Source organism: Sander vitreus, chromosome 7 (genome assembly GCF_031162955.1).
Source record: "Sander vitreus isolate 19-12246 chromosome 7, sanVit1, whole genome shotgun sequence".
Lineage (NCBI taxonomy): Eukaryota > Metazoa > Chordata > Actinopteri > Perciformes > Percidae > Sander > Sander vitreus.
Window position 1 is genome coordinate 31,921,601 of NC_135861.1, and position 27,728 is coordinate 31,949,328.

The following is a 27,728-nucleotide window of genomic DNA, read 5'->3' on the forward strand; positions in this document are numbered from 1 at the left end:
CTTACTGATTTTTTCCTGGTCGTCTACTGATAATACTGGTAATACTAAACATTATTGATCAAACTGTACGTATAATGTACTGCCATTCTTATGGATGGTTGATGAACATACAGAAAATAAATTAGGCTTTATTTAAGCCATTCTGTGGTTGGGGAATGTATGAGCTGTATTTTATTCATAAGGTATGTTTTTCAAAATGGGGACCTAGTTGTCTTCGGATGTCTACTTCTAATTACTGTAGCAGGTTCATATATTGCTAATTACTGCTGCAAAGTGAGACCATGTAATAAATCACATCGTTATTGGCTCAAAACTGTTTAGGTGGCAAACATCTGATTTTTAAAATGAAATGAGATGGTTGCATTCACATATACAATATAATAATATGCAGTATATATGTAGTAATTCAACTTTACACATAGCATTCAGGTGAGCAGTGACCAAAGTGGTTGAAAAGAAAACCTAACGTCTGATTCATACTGCCCACTGGATTATAAACAACATTATAATCTGAAACAACAGACTGAGAGTAGGACCATAGCAAACAACAGAACAGCAAATCAACACAAAATGGAGCCAACTTGTCAATATCATATTTGTCCAGCATTTACTAAAAGTCATCAAACCTGTCAACAATGTATAATTATCCAAAAGAGACATCTACAGTGAGGTGAAATTGAGTGAATAGTGTACAGACCACACTGTGTAATAAATTAATATCTGTTCATGTGTTCTCCCACACTATCCACAGCTACAGCAGGATAAATGTCTTATGCTTCTGTTTTATGGTGGTTTGATTAAACACTGAAAAAGACAACATTGATTTCAAGCAAGAGACGGAATGAACTTAACAGTTCATTATTGACCTTGGAAACAGGTTGGAGATGAGCCAGGCCTGCGCAGAATCGATCATCGGTGATCGCCGCCCAATGCATGCTGGGTAGATTTGTGTCTGACTTACTCTGACGTCATGCACACATGGGCAACAATAACTTTGAGAGATCAAGGTATCTCATCAGGTTTTAGAACCAGGCACCGCCATTGCTCTCCACTGGCTGCCAGACCCAGGGCATGATGCCTCAGCTGATTGGTTCAGAATTGACTCAACACTATGATGTTTAGTTTAGTCGTCAGAGAAAGTAAATCCGTTCAGATTACGGATCATCTACAGTATATTAACATCAGCAACAGATCGCATGTAGAGCATTTTGACAGCTACTCTGTCATAATAAAAACAACTGGAGACTGTGTACACACCCAAGGTAATCAGGGTAAGGCAGAGTAAACATCTTAACACTGAGTTTTTCATCCAAGATTTATTAGATATAAATTGGAATAGGCTTCACCTCATTCCCTTTCTTGAAGATGCTTGGAATTTTTTCTACACTGAAGTTCTGAAAGTAATTGACAAACATGCCCCTTGGATATCAGTTAGGGTCAAGGGCCGACTTTTACCTTGGATTGATGCTGATTTAATACACCTTTTTCAACAAAGAGATAAGGCATGGGAAAAGTATCGCCTGTCAAAGGACTCAGCAGATGGGGCTGTATATAAACGATTAAGAAATATGTGCACAACTAAAACAAGAAATGCTAAATCTAATTATTATAAAAACTCTCTGTCTAATAACTTAATAATCCTAAGAAGTTTTGGAAAAGTCTTAATTCTTTATTCAATAATTCTACTAAAAGCATTGCTACCAAAGTTAACAATGATATTATCAGTGATCCTTCCGCGGTTGCCAATGCTTTTAATCAACACTTTTCCTCTGTTTGTAGCTCACAATTTCCTAACTTCTCCTACTCTAGTCTGGCAGATGAGCTTAGCAGCTCCTTCTCATTTGCTATAATAAATCCTACTGACGTTCAGCAGGCAATTTCCGAATTAAAGTCAAGCAATAGTACGGATCCTGACGGCCTGGAGATCAAGTTCATTAAGCTCGCGTCTCATGTACTTGCATTTCCTTTATCATATTTATTTAATTTATTGTTATCCACCTGTGTGGTTCCATCAATGTGGAAGTCTGCCAGAGTTACACCAATATACAAGGGTGGCGATGCACTTGATCTTAACTACAGACCGAAAGCCATTATCAGTAGTATAGCAAAAGTGTTTGAAAAACTAATATTTAAACAATTATTCAAATATATTAATGATTTCTCCATTCTGTCACCAAATTAATCTGGTTTCAGACCAAATTTTTCTACAACTACTGCTCTTCTAAAATTTACCAATGATGTTTCATCCTCCTTAGACAATAACATGTCGACTAATGCAATATTCATAGACCTCACTAAAGCTTTCAGTATGGTTGATCATTATATGCTTCTTGACAAATTACATGCGATAGGCCTTTCTAAACACTCTCTTCTCTGGTTTAATTTGTATCTTCACTGTAGACGTCAGCGTGTCTCTTTTCATGGTTGTGTATCACAGTCCTTAATAATGGAGAAAGGTGTCCCTCAAGGCTCTTCCTTAGGGCCTCTCCTATTTTCTTTATTTACTAATGATCTTCCTCAAATCTGCTCAGACTGTTATATTCATCTATATGCAGATGACACAGTGATCTATACATCTAATGTGTCTGTCTCTAAGATTCAATTCTCACTGCAATCTAACTTTAATGCTATTCAACTTTGTTTCCAATCCAACCACCTTCTACTGAATAAGAAAAAGTCATATAGCATACCATTCCCCACCAGATCAGTTACATTGAATCAAGATTTCAACTCCACTTGTACAAGTTGATGAACTTAAATATCTGGGCCTTTGGCTTGAATCACAACTTTCCTTTAGGTATCATATAAATTCTGTTGTAAAAAAAGATCAACTGTAATTTACGAATATTGTATCGTTCTATTAACTGTTTCACTCAAGTGATTAGGTTAAGAATTGTGTCACAGTTAATATTTCCTATATTAGACTATGCGGATGTTGTCTATCAAAACACATCAGAATCAAATCTGAAACCATTAAATGTTGCTTTCAATAATATATGCAGATTTGTGCTGAGATGTCCTTTTACTACTCACCACTGTGGAATGTATGACTCACTGAAAGTATTATCACCAAAAGCCAGAAGACAGTATCACTGGTACCAGGTTATTTTTAAATGTGTTTACTCTGATTATCCTTCTTACCTGAAGGAATATTTAATTCCATATACCATGGATATGCCAAACATCTACAAAGAGAGTGGTAAATGTACCTTTAAATTTAAAGCCCATTCAGACTGGAATAGCCTGCCTGGGTCTCTAAGATCTGTCACTTCTTTGCACTCCTTCAAAACATCGCTCTTTACTTACTTGCATGCAAACTGTTGCTTTAAATGTTTTCCTCATGTATGACTGGACTTTTGTTTTATATACCCAAATATTTGGGATACTTTTTGCCCTTTCCTTTTATTTATGTGTATACATGCGAGTATGGGTGTAGGTGTGCGTATGTATATTATGTATGTATGTATATATATATACATACATAATATACATACGCACACCTCGCAGTTCATATCGAATTAGGCTAGTTTAGTTTTAATTAACTGTACAGTTAAGGAGCAGCTTTAGCCTCTACGGATAATTTCCAGCTGCAGCCTATGTTGTCAATAAGCATCATCATTTTTTTATATAAATTATATTACATTTATAATTACAGCAGGCCTAAGCAACAGGGATTAAGACATACAAACATATGGCACACAATTGGAGCAAGCACAAACAAGAAAGCACAAATGATGGCAAAAGCATCAAAGCAGTTCCAGCAATAAAAATATTACAAAGGGAACAAGGAGAATAGTCCCAGAGGCCACACTGAAGCACATACAAGAGTTAGACAGCAGAGATGGAGCGGCAGCAACAATGACTGACAGAGCAATTTCAGTCTGAGTGAACATGATCCAGGCAGCAGTTACAGTGTCTCCAAAACATATTTAGAGTAAATGAGTAGTGTGTAAACTTATTTTGAGGGGACATTGACATCTGCAAAATGACAGATGGTAGAGCACCAACAGAAGAGCTGTGGTGCTTGAAGACTGTGGGACCCAGAGTAGAACAGACTTCTCACAATCACTGATGGGGAATCAATGTGTCTATTACAAGAGAGATGCTATCTAACCTCCCTCAAAACCACCATCACTTCTCCTGGACATCCCAGAATCCAGGCCAGGCCACAATAGGTGTAGACAGATGAATAGTCCCTGACCCGGGACCATGTGGATTCTGAGAACATCTCACAACATCTGTATCATATCATAAGTGTCCATGGGCCTGTACTACGAAGCCAGTTCAAAGTATCCAGGATATCTTCTGGTTATCTGGCTTCACTAACCCCACATCATGCTAGGCGGTCACACGACGGTGGTTATCAACTCAATCAATCAACCCAGGGTTACCCAATCCAGCCATGAGTGCAATCACATAAATGGGGCGGGGTTTGTAGCATATGACCAATCATGGACAAGTCTACTGGCAGAAGAGTGAAAACTATAATATTAGACAAATACGGAGAGGTTAAACAAAATCCAGGCGAAAAGCATCACATTTGCTGCTGCCAAATGCAGGAAAGACTGCTGATACTGTGTAAATGCATAGATTATAGGCTTATTATATAACTGTATAATGGAAAGTAACAGCATACACTGCTCCAAATTAAACAGTGTATCAGATGTACTTATAAAAGAGATGAAACTCAGGCACGTCTTAAATAATTTTTTAAACACATTGGTTTTGAAGCATAATAAGCAAACTTCTGTTGTAGTCTTCTTATTAATAGTGTCCTTATTCATTGTGGGCAAACACAAACGCATTTCAGATAAAACCGCATTCATCACAATCAACAAGGCTATTTATCTGTAAGTGTCGGAGTTTTGTTTCTTTTATAACCAGTGGGTCATCTAGGACAAGTCTTAGATATGACTATAATTACATTTGTGTATTCCATTAAATTAAGGTGTTGCTTAGATGTATAGCAGGGAGGGGATTAAACATGGGGTATATGTGTGTGTATATATATATAAATATATATATATATATATATATATATATATATATATATATATATATGTGTGTGTGTGTCAAAATCCCTTCTTTTAGCTTCAATGCCGGTGGGACTGGTAAAACTAAAGCACACAATGTATGGTAGAATGATATCTGTACACAGTCCGCAGCACTGTTAACCACGACTCCGCTGCGCAGTGCGCACTTGTAGCAATCGGTGGAAAAAGAGGACACAGATAAGTCAGTCCATGTCAGAAATATATTATATTATAATATAATATCTTTCCAAGAGAACTGATTGGTCAGCAGAGACACTTTAAACATGGGTGGATCTGTTATCTCGAACATGATCTGCTTTGGAGCTGGTTAGCTGTTGCATGGTGATTTATCCAGGTGAAAAGTGAACCAGCGTCATAAGACGGAAAACCCAGGGTTAACCCTAAGTTTCCCCACTTACACCAAATCCTGCTCTGTAGTACAGGCGCCAGTTGCCTTGTGGATTTAATGTCTATCGATAACAAGTTCAGTGGTTCAGTGGTTCAAGACTTGCGCAGCGTTCAGACATGTTCACAGAAAGAGCCAGGCAGAGGAACGAGGGACAAATGATGCTTCAAACAGCTCTGTGTGGTTATTTATATGACAAAACAATTTTCTTGTGCTTGGTAAGTACAATTCTATATCAAAACCTGCATATCCCAGCATCCCCTAGGGCACATTGCTGAGAGTTGGAGTAGAATGAGGGGTGCTAATCTCTCTGGACCACCTTGGTGATGTGTGTAGCACCATTCTTCCACTATGGGCCCCAGGGTAGCCCAGACAAACACACTGAAAATAGTCCCATAATATTTATTGTGCAGCAGATTTCACTCATACACAATGTGTCCATGCTGCTGTTCAGAAAGAGCCATGGAAGATTATCTGAAACATGCAGATATGCATTTCAAATGAGGCTGCCTACTACGGTTTGACATCACAGTTCAGGTGAAACTAGTCTCTCATGTCCAGCTCTATCTCCACAGCGGTGTGGGGTAAGGTCTGACTACACCACACATACATTCTGGGATTTCTTTAAACCAATCACAATCGTCTTGGGCGGCGCTAAGCTCCGGATGCAGCGACGGTGGCTCTGCTAAATAGTCTCAGGAAGGAAATTGTTTTGGGGGAACATTTGCACCCCGCAAAAGAACGCCACATACAGTATTAAATTAAGTTAACTGTTCTCGCTCGGGAGTTATTTAAATTAGTTGGATACATGGTTAAACCTCATTGGCTCTTACCAGTGTATCACCATGTGTACTTCATCCACAGCAATCCCATCAATCGGTCCCAAAACGTCCTAGTTAGAAAGGAAATGCCCTAAACACATTCTTTGTAAATCTTTACAATCATTCCTCGAAAGAACCAAGCAGGCCTGCCTTATGATGCCTCATGTCACTGGCTGTCAGGCATACCATTTCCAAATATCAGAAGCATCTACAAACACAGAACACAAAAAAAGGCAAAGCAATGTGGATGATCAGAGACATCCCCTTGCCTCTTGATTTGAACTGTGGCCTTCTGGATGATGATACTGTGCTCCTCTGTTCACAAAAACCTGATCCAAGTCCTCTTTAGTTCCACAGGCCATCCCATTTCTTAATAAATGATGGTCCTGTACGGTCACAAGGTTCCCAGCTGGTCTGGTCCAATGAATAAGTGCCTTGGTCCATGGTATGTGTTTTGATGTCTGTGTATACTGTATATATCTGAAATTGTGTTCATTGTTCTGTTTTCTTTTGTTGCCATGTGATTTCTGCTGCAACCTAATTTCCCCATGGGGACAATAAAGAAACTTTAAATTTTTCTTCAAAACGTGCCATTCTCAGCATGTAGCTTACGAGCTCGAAGGTTGTTGTTGTTTCCAGTAGCGACGGGAGTTTGAGAACGGCAACACACAGAGCAGAAGGTGAGAAATGTACCTCCCTTGATCCAGACTAGGTGAAACCTGATCAGATTTTACATGGGAGGTTGGCAAAATATATGGCGTTTTTAAAGTGGGTGCTGTAACAAATAACACGCAGGAATTTTATTCTGTATGTATTGACTGATGAATATGCAAAATAAAAACCACAATCAGAGCATGTTGCTCAAAATTCAACTTTAATAAAGGCCCTGAAACCCCAACCAGGTGTTTTCAGTAGGGATGCACCGAATCCAGATTTTTGGGGTTCGGCCGAATACCAAATCCACTGGTTAAGATTCTGCTGAATCCGAAAACGAATACCGAATCCTACTCCCATCCTCAGTCCATTAACACAGTAAACACATTAATTAAGTAAACAACGTCCACAGCAGTGTATTTTTCAAAGCTAGCAATGGTCGTCTGGTCGTATGGTTTTTAGCTGTGACTGTCCTTCCTTTGCTGTACCTGAAGTTGCTGCATTTTGGCTGCTGTCTGTAGATTCCTTCATGGACAACTCGTATTCTTTCGGATGTTTCATACGCAAATGTTTTAACAGCGGTAATGTTGTGTCAGTATTGTTTAGGGTTCTTGCCACCACGAGACAAATCGGCATTGCAAATTGAAGTATGTAGCTTGACAAGTTCCATTTTCACTTTCTCACAGCCCACTGCATTGAACGGTCCACCTCCGTAATCAACTGTGGCGTCATTACGCCGACCAGCGTAGCGCGCGTAGTGCAAGCGCAGGGTTCAGTTCGGTGGAAAAAAATTCTAAGGTTCGGCAGAAACCCAACCCCGTCAAAAAGCCCAATATTCAGCCGAATCCGAAGCCGAATCCTGGATTCGGTGGATCCCTGGTTTTCAGTTAATCTGTCTGATTGACTGTGTGGGTGTGTATAGACCGATTGACTGACATCTTCCTGAGTCTCTTGTGAGCTTTGTTGCACCTTTTAGGGCAGGACAAATGACAGTTGTTTCATTCTTATTGGTAGAAAAAAGATTTGTGACCTAAAAAACTCCCATCTAAGCTCCAGCTCACCATCAAACTGAGCAGAGTCTAATCAGACACAATAACTGAAATGACCTGTGTGGGTGTTCAGAGGCTTCAAACGGATGTCAACAGGCAACAGTCTCATGCTGTGAATTGAGCATTTATAGAGAGACAGTTACAGATACAAATGCATAGATTGTTGATGGCCATATATAGTATCTAAATGAAAATGTTTATAAAGGCCCCATGCACTGTGATTGTGGGCTGTTTGAATGAAATATTACAATGGCAAGAGAAAGCTGTGGAAATGTTTGGTCCTATATCTCACTGTGAGGCATATAAAGCCATGCTCTCAGTTTCTCAGTCTTATACTGTACATGTTCTTCTGTCCTGCACCTATGTATAGTCCGGGTGGGCGTACTTTTGTTAACTTTTGCACATAAAGCAATGATGGCCTTTGGAGACCAAACCCACATTTAAGACTAAAATCCCACAATGCTACCCATGTCTGCAAACTATTCAATCAAAATACGGCATGAAATTACACTAAATACACCAGTGCAACAGTGTAAGCACTTATTTTTAAGTTGGTGGTAAAATGGAAAAGCACGGCGCATGTAAATGTCTGCATTCTGTTTTTTTCATTTACATTGTAAGTAGGGCTGTCTATCAATTAAAATATTTAATCACGATTAATTGCATGATTGTGAATAGTTAACTCACATTAATCACACACATGTTTAATCTGTTCTAAATGTACTAGTAAAAATGTAATTTTTGTTTTAATGCTCTGAACAACATGGGAGCGGACAAATATACTTGCTTTATGCAAATGTTTATTATTGCTGCAACAATCCAAAACAATGACCAATACTGTCAAGAATATTCACCATTCTGGGTAGTGTGCGCAGAAGTTGGCCATTTGTTGGTAAAGTAAGAAAGAAAAGGCCAATCAAACTGGCTTAAACATACAGGGTTGGCTCTGTAGTTTAATTAAACAAGGAATTATGGGATTAGTGCGAGGCTCCCATTACAGGCCACTTGAGGAGGGTCTAGGAGAATATCTTTTTGTATCTCCCCCCCCCCCCCCCCCCCCCCCTCCTAGCTGCCCCTCTTGAAAGCTCCCACTAGAGAATTCTCAAAGGATTACATGTGGCCGCAGGACATGCTGCTGCATTAATTAAATCATTTCTTTCACCATTTAGTCCCAGCAAAGATTTGATTTCCTAAAAAGCAAAGGTAAAGAACATATACATTTATACACATGCACGTCTTTAAAGAGAGCCTCCATGTACAGTATGTCTTGTTTGTTGCTGGTAGGTTGGTGGAGGGATGTGGTGTGTGTGTGTGTGTGTGTGTGTGTGTGTGTGTGTGTGTGTGTGTGTGTGTGTGTGTGTGTGTGTGTGTGTGTGTGTGTGTGCGGGGGGATGCTGCAAAGCAATTTGGCACTAACTCAGCGTGACAACACTTAAGGGCCGCTGCAGTGGGCTAGGATCACTTTCCAAAAGGCACCTCTGAGTCCTCGGGGTGCTGCTGCGACAGGATGGACTCTATTTGTTTTCCCTCCACATGCTGCTGGATTTAGGGGAGGAGAGGGGCAGAGGAGGGAGGGGGGGATGGGAGTGAAAATGAGGCTTCCTGGCCTCAGAGTAATTTCGCTCTCTGTCAGCCCACACTGCATGGATTTGACATCGGAGCAAGAAAAACGGCCTAAGGCTTGTTGTTTCCTGTTTTTACCTATTTCTATCTTCTTTTTGAATGAACTTACTACCAAGACCACTAAATGTAACTCAACAACCAATGTTATCTGGTGATCTACTTTAGGACTCCTTAGTTTAGTATTGTTGCTGTGTGAAATGCATATCAATATAGTTCGGAAATCTAAATAAATGATGTTTCTAAAAAAAGGAACTGAAGAAAATGAAATGTGTTTTTCCAGAGACATGAGCCCGTTACTCTGAATAATAACATCTTTTTTCTATTATTATTATTATTTAGTAGTAGTAGTAGTAGTAGTAGTAGTATTAAGTGTTCAAAGTGTATATAGAGTCAGCTGTTTTAGCACCATTAATTATTTGGTAACATCTGATCATAGAATAAGCAGATGAGAATGAAGAATCCTCTACATGCCTGTGTTTCGGCAGTAACATTTCATTTGCACTTGAATAATATGCATTTTAAGTGTTCTTGCCAGAGTAGAGACTCAATAAAAACTGGGTCACCTGAGAGCAGATTTGAAAAGCAGAGCTGAGAACGAAGCTCCCAAATAATTGTAAATGTAAATGGCCCAGCCATCGCCGGCAGTGTCCGGGCCGCCGCTGCAGCATTGCTGGGCTGGTATTGCATGCTTGCAGCAGCTCCACGCTCATTTAGGATGGCAACACAATGAGGATGGAGGAGAATAAAGTTTGACAGGCCGGTGGATCAGGAGGGTCAGCTCCTCTCTCCAGCTGATAATGGAAAGCAGAGATTATGGTAATGAGACAGACGCCCAGAGCCGATAGAGGGGCTAAACCTGGACTTCATCTTTGTCTCCACCAGATCCCTCGATTGGCATGCTACGTCTTATCGGGAGAATGGGAGCATGGAGCAGCTTCTCACACACACACACACACACACACACACACACACACACACACACACACACACACACACTTACAGGGTTTGTTTGTGCTGTGGTATAAATAACAGCCTGGTTTTGTTACAGAGAGAATACGATTAGTACAGAAACACATCCATGCTTTTATTTTTTTTTTAACAGATCACTGGCATCATGTGCAGCAACTGCAAACACACACACACACACACACACACTTTCTCTAAAAAAAACAAATCTAATTAAAGTCCAATAGCATCTGAAGCCAGTTATTCATTGTCGCAGTAAAATGGGACATTCTTAATAATTAAAATAAAAATCTTCATAATTAATAATGATAGCTGTAATTCCATAGTTATGTTCTAGGGAGAGAGATTTATTATCAAATTAATACCCAATTATGTTTTTCACAGTGTGTGCTGTGCTCTAAGTCTAAGGCTTTTTATTCTGTTCCTGTCCTGAAGTGAACTTGAACAAAGACTTTTTGTTTGAGATAAGTCCATCAATGCCTCCCAATGGGATCATTCTGACAGCAGGAAGCACAGGCAGGAAATTGGTTAGCATTGGGGGTAACTGTGGTACTTTTGCCACAAGTACACTGTATAAATCGTTGCATTAAGATAGCCTTCACAGGTAAATATATTGGTAGTTGTGTTTATTGTATGGAAACAGCGCTGTAGAACCTACCCCAAAGCAATTCCCAACAGAAATAAAGGCTGTGATATTGATATTTATATATATATATATATATATATATATCATGAAGCCATCTCAACACTGCCTGGAATTCAGTTCTACTGGGAAAACATTGACATGAACATGACCTGCGTCCACACTTTTTTGTGCGTATCATTTACTATGATGATATTGCCTATGTTGTTGTTATTCTTTCGCCCTGATGGAAACCGTGCGAGGTTGAAACTGGTTGGCGTTTGAAATAAAAAAAGGATGTTAATTTACCTTTTTGTTTTCTTCTTGTGCGCAGATTTCCCATCCTGCCATCCTGGGTTCCCTGACTTACTTTATGTGACATTGACTGAGGTCTTTCACGTATTTAAAAGGAGCGTACCAGATGGTTTTGGTCGGTGATATATAAGAGCAGGACGGGGATCGCCAAACCTTCGTTAGATAGATGACACAAGTCCCGAGTAAGACTGCAGTGTGTAAACAGAGCACTGACAATACTGTTCCCCACTTTGACCAAGACATGGGGACAAAGACCGACAGAGCTCTGGAGAGCTGCATGAAACTAATTATGGGTCATTTTGAAAATCATATTAGTTCCAGTATAATTACACTCAGGATCTGCTTTCAGTTGGGCTCCAGAGGCTCTGACCGGTGGAACAGACTACACTGGCTCAACAACTGCTGAATTTATTATTATTACTGTGCGAAACCAATTCTTGCTAAATGGTGTGGCTGATGCCTCAGTTTGGTTGGCAGCTGTTGTGTTTGTGTGTTGTGAGAGATGAAAGAAGGAGAAAGTGGCAGTAAAAGTCTTTTCTAGTGTGCTGTCTCTGATAAGCATCTGTGTGTGTGCTATCTGCTCAGCCTTAGGGCAGGATTTACCCCACCTGCCTGCTCTCCTCACGGCCCACACTCGACTAGCTGCCTGCCATGCGCACCTCCCTTCAACATTACACACTTTACGTCACGTCAAGTCCGTTTTTATTTATTTTGCCCAGAATCTCAGACTGGAACTAGATGAATCTGGTCTGTGTGAGCAGTTAAACACAGGCAATCCTTCTCTCCTGATGGTGGTTTATTTACCATCACCCCTGATAATTTAGGGTTTAATTCATTCACCACTTCATTCTATTGCCAGCAACCTTTGGGAGGAAATGTAATTGCTGCCTGGATTGTGTTCACTGGCATAAAATGTTACGAGTACATATACTCTTGCAGCACACAGCAGCGGCAGGGATAAGATCGGGGTGGACAGACCATAGATATGTGTGCGTACCGCGTGTGGTTAGCTTGAGTTTGCTTTATTTTTTTTGTTATTTTGGTGAATGGACACTTTAATCAACATGCTAGCTAATTCCTTCTGAAATATTTACTCTTTATTGCAAACAGACCAAATTAACAGAGAGGGTATAAACTAGGCTGGACGATTAATCGAAAATGAATCAACATCAAAATTCTGAAGCTGTTATCGACGTATTTTTCCCCAGACCATCATTTTGATAATTTATTCCTCTTGATAGGCCTACTTTCTCCTTAAAAACATTCTTCCGCGTGTGTAGTCACGTGACTTCGCCCAGACCAGTCAGCCGCATGGAAAGTATCATGGAGGATAACTCAAACACAGAGTCCGAGTCAACTGAGCAACTTGTGCCCAAAAAAAAAAACCCCGCAGTGTACTTCATCTGGGAACATTTTGGCTTTAGAAAAGATGATTTAGTACAACGTGATTCATTATCGTTCATTCATCGTTATCGATGTAAAATGTGCAATTCATCGTGATTTTGATTTTTGGTCATATCGTGCAGCCCTGGTACAAACTCCCAGCAGTAAAAGACTACAATCACAATGCCCACTTCTAGGCTGCTGGCGGTTCCTCAGCAGCTGAGCAGCGCTGGCTGCAGGCATGTGAATAGATGGGGCCATAGTGAAGTGGAGAGCTGCTGGCTGGTGGCTCTTTTAGCCGTCATGTCTTGGCTGTGAACGCTCTTTGGACGCCTCTTTCTGGTCAGCTGCCCGGGGCTTTTCAGGGCCAATAGAGGCAGCACCTCAGGGGGCTGCTGGCCATGAAAGAGGAGCAGCCCCGCCGCACTCTGCACAACTTCAGTAACACTTCCAGAGTCACTAAAGCTGAGCAGCCAAGCAAAGTGCCGCCCGCGTATTTAAGAGTTAAAGAGGTCAAATGGTGCCGAGGCATGACATGGAACACATAGACGGGGGAGGTTGTTGGAACCTGAAACAGATTTGTTTTATTCAGGTGTTGCTGCATTTTAACATATTATAAGAGTTTTAAGCAGAGTTTTAAGTTTTAAGCACCTGCTACAGTCATACATTTCCCAAACCTTTATGTCTTATAAATTCACTGGCGCCTGCCAATGCAAATAGAAGAACACTCGTGTCACCTATTGAAAAGGAAATCCAACTACATTTTCTACAAAACTCCACAGAATGTGTTCTATGGCTAAACAGCTTTCAGTTACTCCGTAAGATTTCTTATGAAATGAATATGTTTTACGTAACACAGCTTACTGTAATATCAGCTGCAGGTTCATTTCAGTTTTGCTGCAATGGCAATATTTTTATTTAACTTGCAGATTTGAATGCGTGTACCAACAACACAGGGCCTTGAATTGAAGGTATGACAATTTGACTAATTGAGGCCAAAGACAAAGTTTTTAAAACGTATTCAAAGAACACAAAAGAAAGTAAAATAAAATCTGCCAGTTGGCAACAGGAGCCGCTCCTCAACAAAGGCGACAAATTCAAGCCCAAGTGAGAGCAGCGCCGCAGCGCCGACACTGCCTCTGCACACGCTCCCATTCACACACTTTAGCATTGTTCCTGCCTTTGTTCCAATACAGCTCCAACACAATGGTATTTAGTCACAACAAATGCGGCAAAAGTGTACAGTAAGCGTCAGGAGTGGACTGTGTGCAACGTAGGCAGTTTTACAATGATGGGTAAAATATTTGCCAAAAGATTTAGGGAGTCTGCACACTTTCTGGGCATAAAAAAAATAAAAATGAATGAATGGAGAAAAAAAATCCCAACTTTTGTTGTTTGCCTATTAAAAAAAAAAAAAACTATGACTGCAGCCATAAATATATGTTCTCACAGAGAGCTATAGGATCTGTTACTGCATAGAACTGGCACTGAACTCAATCCAGCCCACACAAAGATGCTGGCTGTATCAGGGCATTATGTCTTAGCAAACTGTTATTAATGCAAAGTCTTTATCTTCTTTCCTCCCCAGGCACTGGCATGCACGTGTCTTTATTTTGTAGATAAAAAAATAGCATAAACAAAAATTGCCGACTGTCAATATAAACACCGATAAAGATTAGAGCTGGGAGCAAATATAATAATAAGAGGCCCTCTTAAGATATATTGGACACAGCAAAGCTCTCAGTGGACAGCTGCAGGCTTAAAGAAAGCAATTGCAGAAAGTTTTAAAGAGCAATAGAATAATCTTATTTTGGAAGAAAGTAGATTAACAATCAGCGCAGCGCAAATAAAATGAAGTGATCTGAGCTTGTCGAATGTCTTTACAGATTCTGCTTGAAAAGCTTTGAAATGCTCTCCGATACAATTGTAAGAGATGGAGGGATAGGTGAGCTTTTCATCTGCTGCTTGTCGCTCCAGGGGGCGAAAAAAGGCCATCCTTCTGCTGATGTGTTCATGCCAATCTGGGCCGCTCATAAAAGTGTAATACACTGCTGTTACAGTATGGGGGGTCATGAAATCATCTATGTAGAAACACTAGAGGGAACTGTAAATTCTTTGCGCTATTTCAAATTATTCCAATTGACAGTGAACTCTGCCTATACGTTGGACAAGAGAAGCTGAAAAACATCGCAGGAAATCTCACTGACTTTAAGAATTAGAAGTATTTTGTGTCATATAGGGTTGCAACTGATTTGTCACGGTATTCAATACTTGAGAACGCACACTTTATATGTAAAAATAGGATTTTAACTTTAGCTTGTGATTGATACTTTTTGGACAATTAAAGCAATAAGATCACAGTTATTGTTGTATTTGATTTGTCCATTTTGTAAACCCTTACACCCTTAAACCCTCGCACTAATAAACACACACTCGAGTGCGATTTGCGAACTGTTCAAAAAAGTGAGACAAGAGGCTTGTTGGTGCAGGCAGATTCAGGATATCTAGCAGGTTAAATATCTGGAGCCTGCTGGGACTCTGCCAGGGGAGCTACAGCCAATGAGAGCGCAGGGCACGGGCATAGGGGAAACCAGGGGCAAGGCCTACAACAGCCAGTTCTACGGCTTGATTTAGTCCTTGTGATGATGTCCCAATCATCCCTGTATCAGCTGTGTTCTGGCCTAGCCCTGAACCTCACTGACAGACGTCATCACAACGTCATCATGACGTTATCTGGCTTGCTAGGAAACAATACTCAAACAGTTAGAAATAGTGACTTTGCTGGGGACTATTTTCGGCGGCGGATTAATCCACGTTTGGTTCTCTAGTGAGAGTTTGTGTCAGCCAGTGCAGCAGTGGCTGCTCTATGGCACAGAGGGAGAGGAGATACACACACACACACACACACACACACACACACACACACACACACACACACACAACAGTTAGTAGATACAGTCAGGGTTGGTTTATGTTTTCATGGGATAAGTGGGATGATTAGTAATTATAATCAGTACTTTTAGCGTGTGTAGAGCCAGCATATTTCCACATGTAAATGGGTGAATTAAGGCTTTATTTCAACCAAACCAGAGTGGTGATTGTCGGAACAGTGGAAAGACGACTCAAGACGGACATTTGCCCATTACCATTACATTACAGCTTGTTTCACCACTGCTGACTGCAGCTGTCTTGCTTCATACTGGACCAATGTCCAAACGTGTTGTTCCCATCAGTCACAAAAACATGGGAAAATAGGGTCCAGGCTGAAAAAAAACAAAGTTAGCCCTTAAAATGTTTTCTCAACCGCACGTTTTCAGCTGCAAGAACATGAACATTTAGCCTTTCCTATCTGTTTTCTCATCGATTATTTTATCTCTCCTAAACATTTATTTTTTTTCTTCATCAAATGAATTGAAATCATTTTAACATAAGGAAACATTATGCTACCCTCAGCTCAGAAAACAGCAACAACTACAGACATAACAGTATGTTGTTAGCTTATTTCATATACTTTATATTTAATAGCATGAAGACCCCTGCTGCTTGGAGTGGCTGTAGGAGGCACGCAGTTTTACTTCCACCCAGACTCCAGTAAAATTTGTAGTGAGCGGACCACAGCAAACCCTCCCTCTGCTGATGTACATTCATTCAAAGCAGGAGCATTAGAAATCAGCTCGGCAGCACAAGAGGAGAAGCTTTCCTTTCAGCGTTTTGCTGTTGTCTAGCTCAATCGTGTCACTTTGAGGGAGTCTATTCAGAGGTATTCATGCATCTGCCTTCAGGCCACAATGGCCGCCACTTTATAAACTGTCAGCCTGCTTGCCTCAAGCCTTTGGTTCATATTGTTTCCCTTTTCTTTAATAAACTTGGAGGAGTTCATCAACTTCTTCAATGGCAAATGGTAGCACAAAATAACCGACGGGCCTCCTAGCCCATTTTAGCTTTTTTTTTTTTTTACTCAATTTTTTTCCTTGTTAGCAGCTGTTTATATATCAGCAGACCATGCATGGACACATACATAGGGGGTTCTGTGTCTGCATGCTCAACATCTATGGGCGTCTGAACAGGGCGCAAAATGCTGAACAATGCTGACTTTAAGGCCAGCATTTGTAAAAAAATAAATAAAAAAAAAACGTGTGATCACATGGTCTGGCCTTTCTTCCAGAGACACATCATTTGGATATGATGCTAACCAAGATACTCTCACCGACAATATACACAAAATGTACTCTCCTGTACATTTTGGAGCTAATCGCATTAATCAGTTTTGATGAATTGAATTAATTAGAAGGTGTTTTGATCATCATGAGGTAAATCCACACGGTCTTTGTTCCCAGATCGTGTTGTTTTGAAGCAGGAAAGATGATTTTACATTAAGGATCAGTGAGAGATGTGTCACTGTCTGAGAGTGAAGAACTGGAATCATCTGACTTGTACACTAATTGTAACTCGTTGAGGTTGTGGTGTTGATGGACACTGTTGCGACAACAATGCAATGCACAACAGAAATGGTGGAGCTGCTCCCAGCTGGAAATACTGTGGACCGTGATGTGAAGGCTCCGATTCCATATCAGAATACATTAGGAGTGTGCATTATTAATAGACTGCATGTCATATTATTTTTGCTATATTGTTATAGAGTTTTCTGGAAAATAAGACATCTCTCTGAATTATAAACTGAAATCGATGAACGTAATACAGAAACCCTGTAAATCTGTTATTTCTCACTGATTTGCAACATTATGACAATGGCCTGATACATTAAATAAAAATAAATTGTTTGAAGACAGCTTTGTTCATTTTTTGTAATGTTTCCAAATTGTAAATTGGCTGCCGTTTGATTTAATAATATAATGTATAATAATAATAATAATAATAATAATAATAATGTTATAATCGTATTCATTATTAATAATAATGTTTCTTTATAAAGCACAAACCAGAGATCACAAAATTATCCAAAATGGGGGAAAAGAAAAACATACAACAAACATGTTACTAAGAGTGTGTGAGTGTGTGAGTGAGAGTGTGTGATTGAGTGTGTGTGTGTGTGTGTGTGTGTGTGTGTGTGTGTGTGTGTGTGTGTGTGTGTGTGTGTATGTGTAAGAGCGTGTGAGTGAGAGTGTGTGAGTGAGAGCGTGTGAGTGAATGTGTGAGAGTGTGAGTGTGTGAGAGAGAGTGTGTGAGAGAGAGTGTGTGAGTGAGAGTGTGTGAGTGAGAGCACTCTCATTACATTATTCAATTATATTATTCTTCTTTTTTAATATTCAAACCCTCTGTATTTGGGGTAAATGCTTCAAACTTTAAAGGAGCAAATATAGAGCTCATGCTGTCATGACTAGTTATATCCTCTGCTCTGATTGGTTATCACAGTACATGGCTACTGGAGGTTGGGTTTTCCTGCTCTTAAAGACTGCATGACACTACAGTGTGTGCTTATTATTATTATTATTATTATTATTATTAATAAACTGATATACAGATGGGTGACCAACACAGAGAATAGAAGCAGTGATGTTTCCTTTCGTACAAGGTGCCACCTGCTCATCAGATAAACATTGACACTCATTTACACTGCGATGGCGCAGCATCGGGAGCAATTCGGGGTTCCGTGTTTTGCCCAAAGACACTTCGACATGTAGACTGCAGGGCCGGGGATAGAACCACTAAGTTTCCAATGTAGGCGATCCATTCTACCACCTGAGCCACAGCCGCCCCGCAGCGTGACGTGGGGTTGTGTTTCTCCAAAAGTTTAGTCTGTCTCAACTTTTTGCAGCAGGCCGAGGCAGGCCGCCGCAGACAGAGGCAGGCCGCCGCAGACAGAGGCAGGCCGAGGCAGGCCGCTGCAGGCCGAGGCAGGCCGCCGCAGGCCGAAGCAGGCAGTCTGAACGCAGCCCTTAGTCAGCGCTCTCCACCCCCACATCAGAACACTGGAGCAGCAGCACTGAAGCTGGCTCAACACACAGCCTCTCACTTTCATTTGTCACCTAGCTGCATATTGATATAATAATCATAATAAGTTTCTGTTCTAAATATTCATTCATATTTAATTCCATACTGCCAAAGCCTAATCAAACATACACTCTCATATTTCCAAACAATTACATGAAATCCAATCCAATAAATAACAAGTGATGAGAGCAAAAATCCAGACGCTAGTGTGAGATCAGCTCCGTAAGCTGGGTGCAGAGTGTGCTCCCTGCTCTATTGTGAACAATGCTCAGTTCCCATCATCAGTGTGTTAAATATGTGGCTCAGATCATTCTAATGCAGTGACGGAGAGATGGCCATTAATCCACTTTCATACCTTTCAGTAGCGTGAACATTTACTCTACCCCCCCCAAAACTGCCGGGCCTTTATGCCACAGTAATCTCGCTATATTTAAGGTCATTTTCTAGCCAATTACACTGGATGGTTGCATTTGGTGAATGTGATTTCCACCGTGAATTGATGGAGAAATCCATGAATAAGCCATCTAATATATCCAAGCACACGGCCCTCTGTATGGAAATTTCAAACAGGATTTCAGAGATGCATTTAGTCACTCGCTAAAAGAATTCCTTCAACCATTTCCCCCAACACAGGAACTCACTGATAATATTAATACTATATGATATACTCAGTTATACACACGATCTCTACGGTCATATTGGACCAATTTCTCATTAGATTACGAAAAAATTAGGAAAAAAACAGCTAATGATAGGATTTAAAAAAAAAAAAAATTATAAAACACAATATCCAGCTGTCTTTCAAAATTCAAATAATATGATCATGTATACCACTGATATAATACTTTGGCTGCTTAATTGTGCTCCATAATTAATGTTATCTATATTTATGCGTTCCAGTATGTAACACTGAGGTCAAATCAACATGTAGTACAGCAGATGTTAATAATACGCAGATGATCTTATCCAGTATTTCATTGTGGTTTCATGTGTAAAAATGAAAGCAGGAAGCTAAAGGACATTGTCTTACAGTATTTCTGGACAGAATCGTTCAGTAAGGGTTTGTGTCTTTAAAGCCAGCAGTGCTTTGAGTGCTCTCGGGCAGTGTTTGGCAAAGCAGATGTGTCCCTGCCAAATCCTGACACACTGGCAGCTAACAAACCAATCAAGCACAACATATCATGTGAACCTCCTAAAATCTCCATTTTCTTCCCCTTGTAAACTGTCCTTGCAGTTTCTTTTTTTTTTTTTTTTTTTTAAAAAAAAAAAAGAACTGAGTAAAATATAAAAAACCCAGAATATGTTTCATGATGGCTACATTCCATCAAATGGAAATATTCAAAATGATATAAATTAACAAATTGGAAACGTTGGGATGTCCAGTAATTATAAAACGTTCTATGTGTTTGAACAAAGCCTGACCACTAAATGGGTTTGTTAAAAAAACATATAATCTAACTGGATGACACAGCTGTGGGGGTTCTCACCGAGGGCTCAGTTAAAGTGTTGACATTTTATTAATTTGCTGTTGCCATATTGTTTGTGCTGTGTTTTGTGATTTTCTTTTTCTGTTTGCCATTGTCTTGTGTGTATCCTTTGCAAATGGGCTGTTAATGGGATGCCGAGGCCTCTTGACTGCCCTCCTCCCCGTTCGGCCTGTTGGCTCTTTGTGCAGCGCCCCTCTTTTGTTGGCTGATCAGCTTCCCATTGGGTCGCCAGACAAGATTCTTGGCATTTGTCGGCGAAATGAAAGGAGGATTAAGAGATGGCTACTGAACACTCCATGGCAAAGAAGTGGGCTGCTATTCTCCTATTCAAAGCCCCTCTCAGTTCACCAGCTCCCCTTCATATATCTATTGGTTTTCTCAAAGACATCACTGACAAGTCCAAAGTGCTTCTAGAAATAAAGAAAAATCAACAAGTAGGTCAGCCCCGACAAAAATGCTAATGGGCGTTGAAAAAGAGAATAAACGTACAATTAGCTGCACTATAGGTTCTAATTACAACAATGATGCAAAGCTTATTTCATTACATGCATTTATCAATCTCTTAACTGATTGGCCTCTAAAATGTAAAAAATGCAAAGTAATGTGATGTCAATGAGTTTGTCTGTTTGATTTTTTTTATTTCATGAATGTTTTAAAGAGTGTTCCTGTTGTTGGGGTTGAAGCCATTTCCTCTCCATTTGATACCTACACACCTCATTTTTCTTATTATTTCATGTGTGACATTCCTAGAAACCACGTGCTGGTGCAGCGTAGCATCGAGTAGTAGTTAGTAAATAGTTTGGTATCATGTCAGGCATAACATTAGCTTGATTTTTGACATTTGACTTTGCATTATTCTTTCGCCAAATTATAATACATCTTAATATTGGTAAATGTCCTCATTAAAAATCATATGTATGTATGAATGTACGTATATTTAACAAATATATTTCACATGCAGTGTCTAAAAAACGAAATTCTGAAATGGTGGAATGTGTTCCTCACATGAAATTTAGAGAATGTTAAAGAAGCTGAAACCATCCATATACATTGATACATTGACTCACTCATTAATCATTGGCCTTATTAAGTGTGTCATTATTCACTTATTTTTTCCGCTGAGCTAATACTAAAACTCTGTGGATTACACATATTACCAAATAAAGCATTTGAGCTCACGTTAGGCTTGCTACTCTTATTTCCTGTGTGTCTTTGCTTCCTCCTGCTTCCTGTACTGCCACAGTGACCCAGTTTCCCAGCATGGGGATCACAGTGGGATCTTCTAATGCGGCCCTGCCAGCTTCCTGATCCAACAGTTAACCCCTTCATCCTACATAAGGAGAGGGAGACCTGAACACAGGGAGTTTGGCCTAAAGTGACAAAATATTCGAAACAATCATCAGTTGCAACTGGGAGCCTGCATGTTGAACCTCCCTTCTCTTGAACATGTTGTTGCCTGAGAGGTCGCCATATAGATACCCATTATAGGCATGTGAAAGATGAACTCATTTGGTGTCAAAATGACCAAATGATAATGTCAAATGCTGTACTCAGCTAACGATTCTTTACATTGTTATTTTATCTGTCGATTATTTAAAAAAAATATACTCAAATGTTTTGTTTTGTCTCCAACTCAAAGATATTCAGTTTCCTGTCCCGGAGGAGAGAAGAAACTAGAAAATATTCCCACTTAACAAGCTGACATCACACACGTTTCACTGTGTTTACATACAAAATTACTCATACTGATTAATCAATTATCCAAATAGTTGGAGATTGATTTAGTAGTTGATAACTAATCGATTAATCGGTCATCACAGCTGCCTTGAATTTGTGAAGAAAACATTGTTAGTGTGGCATGCCTCCATTGTGAATGGAGAATCAAAAAAACGGAATAGTCTTGATGCATTGAAGTAATAAAGGGCCACACTTAACAGCAAAACTATATGAAAAAACAAACAACAACTCTAACCTGCGACAAACGTTTTTATTTTCACAAATTCAAGGCAACACAGTGAGTAATTGATATGTGAATGGTCATTTTGAGGTATTCCTTTTGAATGTCATCAGAGCAAACAAAATAGAATAGAATCTGTCCCTTTGAACGGACACACAGCACTGGTGTGTGTGTGTGTGTGTGTGTGTGTGTGTGTGTGTGTGTGTGTGTGTGTGTGTGTGTGTGTGTGTGTGTTTGAGCAAATGGGCTTTAATTAATAGACAGGCGAGCCTGAAAGCAGTGCTGGCACCAGCTAATATGATGAACTGTGATGAAATGATAAGCCCAGCAGCAGAGGATGGGAGCCTCGGAGCGGTTCTCTGTGTGTGTGTGTGTGTGTGTGTGTGTGTGTGTGTGTGTGTGTGTGTGTGTGTGTGTGTGTGTGTGTGTGTGTGTGTGTGTGTGTGTGAAACACAGAGCACCAGTCTGTCTCAGGTCTGCCTCAGGTCAGCATGCTACTACAGCTGCTGCAGGAAAATCACAGCCGCATGTTCAGCATGCACACTACTGCTAGCAAATGACTGTTTCAAGGGTGCACCAGTCTGGATTCAGAGCTAATCACACCACGACTTGGCTACAAATGATATAGTATCTGCATTAGATAATAAGGAACACTGTGCTGCCCTTTTCGCGGAGCTGTCAAAAGCTTTTGACACAGCTGATCATCCTGTGCGTTTACAGAAATGATATAAGATTGGTTTTGGCTCTCTCAGAATAATGTGTTTGAGAGGCGTCGGTGTGTGGAGGCGGGAGGTGCACGGTCTGAGTCTCTCTAACAAAGGCTGTGCCGGCTGCAAGCTTTCATTTTAGCTCCAGTCCTCTTCACCATTTCTTACGAATGATACTGACTCTTCTTTGAATGGTTGACAGAAGCCCATCTTTACGCCGATGATACTGATAGATACTGTTATAAATTGTATTGCTGATTCTGTTGCGCCTGGCCATGGCAAACCTGCACTTTTTCTTAAATGCTCTCATTAATCTTAAACTGGTACTTAATGCAAACGAACAAACAAAATCATGGTTTTCTTGAGATCCAAGTAATGTAATCTGCACATCTCTATTGTCAACAGATCAAACACTGAAAGGGTTACAGATGGCATCTTGGCATCTGGCTCCACGACTAATTTAGGAACCTTGTTTGCAAATTACGACAAAAAAGTCTTTTTATTCCAAAAAATAAAAACAGCTTCCCTTTCATCTGTAGGAGAGGATATGGATTATGGGGATGTAATTTAGCACCACGCTGCAGCCTCCACTCAGCCCCGAGCTTTATCACCAGTGACAGCTACACCACTCTACCATGAGCTGGTTGGTCCTCTCTGACTGAGAGAGCCAATGATCACAGCTATCGCTATATCTTATATATTAGCGTCATGTATTACATCTACTCCACCTGTCCCTGGCTCCAGTGAATGGCTGCTTCTGCAGGTACATGGTGCCAGGACTGAAGTCACTTAGTGTTAGTGGTAGTGTTAAGCGTGATTTATGGTTGTGTGGAGGCTCCACGCAGAGCTTTCTCCGTAGCCTACATAAGTGGCCTGAAGTTCATGCTTGTGCGTTGGTGTGTGCGTCAATCTCTTTAAGAGAATAGCAGGGCCGGCGTGTGTGTGTGTGTGTGTGTGTGTGTGTGTGTGTGTATGCGTGGGGAGTGTGTGGTAGAGCGAGTGACAGTGATTTGCTTCAGAGCAAGTAACGACTCTAGAGGCATAGTGAGAGAAACAAAGGGCCCTATCTTGCACCCGGCGCAGCGTGCCGCAAAGCCCAACGCAAGTGTCTTTGCTATATTAAGACCCCCCCAAAACCTCTGAATCTCCAGTCATGTACCACCATAAGGACCAGAGCCTGCTGATGTCCGCCACATGTCTGTCTGACGACTCATTAGTGACAAACAAGGGCCTAACTTTGGGGTTAACGTTACATTTTCACTTCATTTTCTGCATCCTGGTGAATTGTTCTGCATCAATTGATAGTACAAATGTCTATATTTATGTAAAGGACATAAATTACGCATTTCTTAAATACATGTTTCTAAAGATTAGGGCTGCAGTTACAAATGTATATTGAATACAGATTTTAATTATTTCTTTAGTCGTTATAATTCCAAAGACAAACATCCGTCTGCAGTTTAGTGGGTGACTAGTTCAAACTGCCCTAATCTGTCCCACAGGCCAGGAACTAAAGCTGCTCAGTTAAAGAGAGGAAAGCAGCAGATGCTCATATTGGAGAAAATGGAATCCGAAAACATTTGGGATTTTTCTTCTTAATAAATGACTTCAATGATCGATCGATTATCATTTCAACCCAATGACTGTCACGGTGACGATGGTGATCGTCATCATTATTACGGTTGATACCTCCCCTCTCTGTGTTGCACATTGGCTTCCACTCCCCTTGTCTTCTTTTTCAATGTGTCTCTTAAAAATGTGAGTTTTTGGTGCGAGGCAGCGGGGGAGAAAGGGGAGGTTAATCCCAGTTTAATACACGGATGCACAGCCCAGGACCGAGGCTGTGATGATTGTGTTATCTCCAGCCAACAGTTTGGGTCTCCATCAATTTCAACCCGGCAAAATAGCTGGGAGAATGTGCAGATGGAGGAAGTGCGGATGCCCGGGGAAAAGTGTTATTAATAGCTGCAATAGAACTTCCCACAGCCTGCGCTCGCTGTAAAGCCGCCTCTCGTCACTGCCACTGGATTTGTTTGAAGTGCTCTCTCCATCCTCACTGTCAACGTTTTTTTCTTCTTTTAACCAGGCTTATTCTGGACCCCAAAACTGACACTGTTTTTTTTTTGTTTTTTTTCTTCCTACAGCAGGTTATGTATATCTTTGGGAAACAGCATATTGACTAAATGCTGCAGATCAGAAGAGTGTGCATCAGTCATACACAGCCTGTATGATGATAGGTGACCTGTCCTGTCCATTACACCTGCCCTATAAACAAACTACTACTATAACCAACTGTCTGTAACCTGTGTATTCTGGAAACTATCCTACATATTTACAGTGCACTAATATACTGATTGACAGCTTTTCACATCTATAGTTTCCAAACATTAACATCTATCATAACTGAATATACAAAAAAATAAATAAATAAATAAGATCCACACTCATCATATTTTGTCAACCAGTATCTTGTTGCAGAGATATGATGATATATGTGGAGTAACTTCTTATATGCAAATGTCAGTTCTGTCAAAGAAAAAAATGCAAATTGAAGAGTAGAAAAGCATGCTATTAATTATAAAGTGGTTCATCCTAAAGATTGAATTATAAATCTTGTGTAATGCATTTTCTTGTATTGTTTTTAGTCACTGGTTTTAACGGTTGTACAGAAATAAAGCTGACTTATTTGCATGTAGTTTGCTTCCCCATTGTATATTAGTGCCAGCATGTCATGTGGAAAAACAGAAGCTTATCTGATGAAAAATGAGAAATGTAAATAGTACTCATCCATGTGTTTGAATCAGTCACAGTAGCCCACAGACACAACTCTTTCATTCAGCCTATATACTGCTGCAGAAACACACTCTCCCTGAGATTCTGCCAACATGCCACCAAAAACAATCCCATAAAAGCAAATGAAATGAATATTTAAAAATACAATCTAAACAACACGGGAGAAAACCTTTAAAATCTCAAGATTTGCGCCGCGGGCACCACACCACGAAGTGAGCCGCTGAAAGATGAAAGTGAAAAGAAATAAAAGGCTCAATTTAATCTGCTTTAAAGCCCTTCAACAGAATGCATGTGCCTGGAACTGTGAGAGTGAGGGCTGATAGGGGATAAATATATTTCTTACCATGCCTTGGAGCTATTACACCCCTCTCCAACACAGACGCCTATTCAACACACACCGGTTTCATTAGCAGCTGTAATAGGCTAAGTCTTCAAATGATTAAATGCCAGGCCCGGATGACAGAAGTAGACACTAGCTAGGCTGATCTTTTAAAGAACATGAAAAGGCAGACAGTTTGGAGAAAAAAAATGTCACCAGTGGAACCAGCGGTCAGGAAACACTGGACGGACAGCTGATCCAATCAAACAAGGCCCACAGAGAGACAACAGATCCAGAGCCGCTCCACTCACACAGGAACACCACATATCAAATGTTTTATTCACGGTGGGAAACTTCTATGGAAAAAATTGCCTATCTTATAACTATCTACTACTAACTATCTTATAATATATATAGCCTACACCAAATTCAAAATATGTCTCAATTGCATAGCCTAATTGAAATCTGAGAGAAATGTAGCCTACCTTAAATTCCATTAGGGCTGCAACTACCGATTATTTTCATTGTAAATTAATGTGTGGATGATGTTTGGTCTCTAAAACGTCCGAAAAACTCAAAGATATTCAGTTTCCTGACACAGAGGAGAGAAGAAACTAGAAAATATTCACATTTAACAAGCTGACATCACACAAGTTTCACTGTTTTTTCATTTAAAAAAAAAAAAAAAAAATACGATTAATCGATTATGAAAAGTTAGTTGGCGACTAATTGATTCATCTTTGCATCTCTAAATTCCATCTTAATCATAAGGCATATTACGGATCAAATGTAATCGTTTTGCTCATTCCTTCTGCACATTTCATTAAAATTTTGCTTTAAAACGTTTAAGAGAGGTGTGTTTTTTTTCTGATGTATGAATTAAATAGGGCCTACATTTATATAATATAGGGTTGTTGTCGAATTAATCTTCATATATATATATAACAAAAATTGTTTCGGTGGCGAATTGGTTTTGTGCAGCTGTCCCGGCAGACAGGCCGCTGAGAGCCGGCCGGCCTCCGGCTCCTGTCCCCGCAGACAGGCCGCTGATAGTCGGCCGGCAGACAGGCCGCTGAGAGCCGGCCGGCCTCCGGCTCCTGTCCCCGCAGACAGGCCGCTGATAGTCGGCCGGCCTCCGGCTCCTGTCCCCGGAGACAGGCCGCCTGTAAGTGATATTGAGTGGCACATCGGTCAGCTGTCAGCTCTGCTTTAATGGAGCGTTTAGCAGCGCCACGGGAGCTCCCCGTCATAAATAATGGAGCGGCTCTGGGTCTGCTGGGAGAACTGCTTAAAGGAGGCAAAGCCCCAGCGACAAAACGCCCGTTTAGGCCCAATTTGTAGACAAGTCCTCGCTATGACAGCCGGCCTGTCCAACCTACAGCTGTGTGTCCTGTGGCCTACCTTTGTCGCCCAGGATGCCATCGATGCTGTGTTTGCTTTTCTTTTCTCCGTCTTCATCCTTTTTATCACACTCGTCCTCATCGTCCTTTTTTCCAAATCGAGCTCGAAGTACACGGCTGATCGAACTCACTGCGAACACAGAGGCAGCTTCACTAGCCGAATAATAGCCCCATAATAATATTATTATTATTATTATTATTATTAATAATAATAATAATAATAATAATAATAATAATAAAT

At 40.4% G+C, this 27,728-nt stretch overlaps 1 protein-coding gene across 2 annotated transcripts in view; it reads right to left on the reverse strand.

The window, feature by feature from the left end:
• LOC144520390 (paired box protein Pax-7-like) overlaps window positions 1–27,728 on the reverse strand; it is an 84,580-nt gene that overhangs the window by 55,249 nt on the left and 1,603 nt on the right. For both annotated transcript variants that reach the window (XM_078254075.1, XM_078254074.1), the window contains exon 4: window positions 27,489–27,617. In XM_078254075.1, the coding sequence (XP_078110201.1) occupies window positions 27,489–27,617 (129 nt within the window). The remainder of the gene's footprint in view (window positions 1–27,488; window positions 27,618–27,728) is intronic.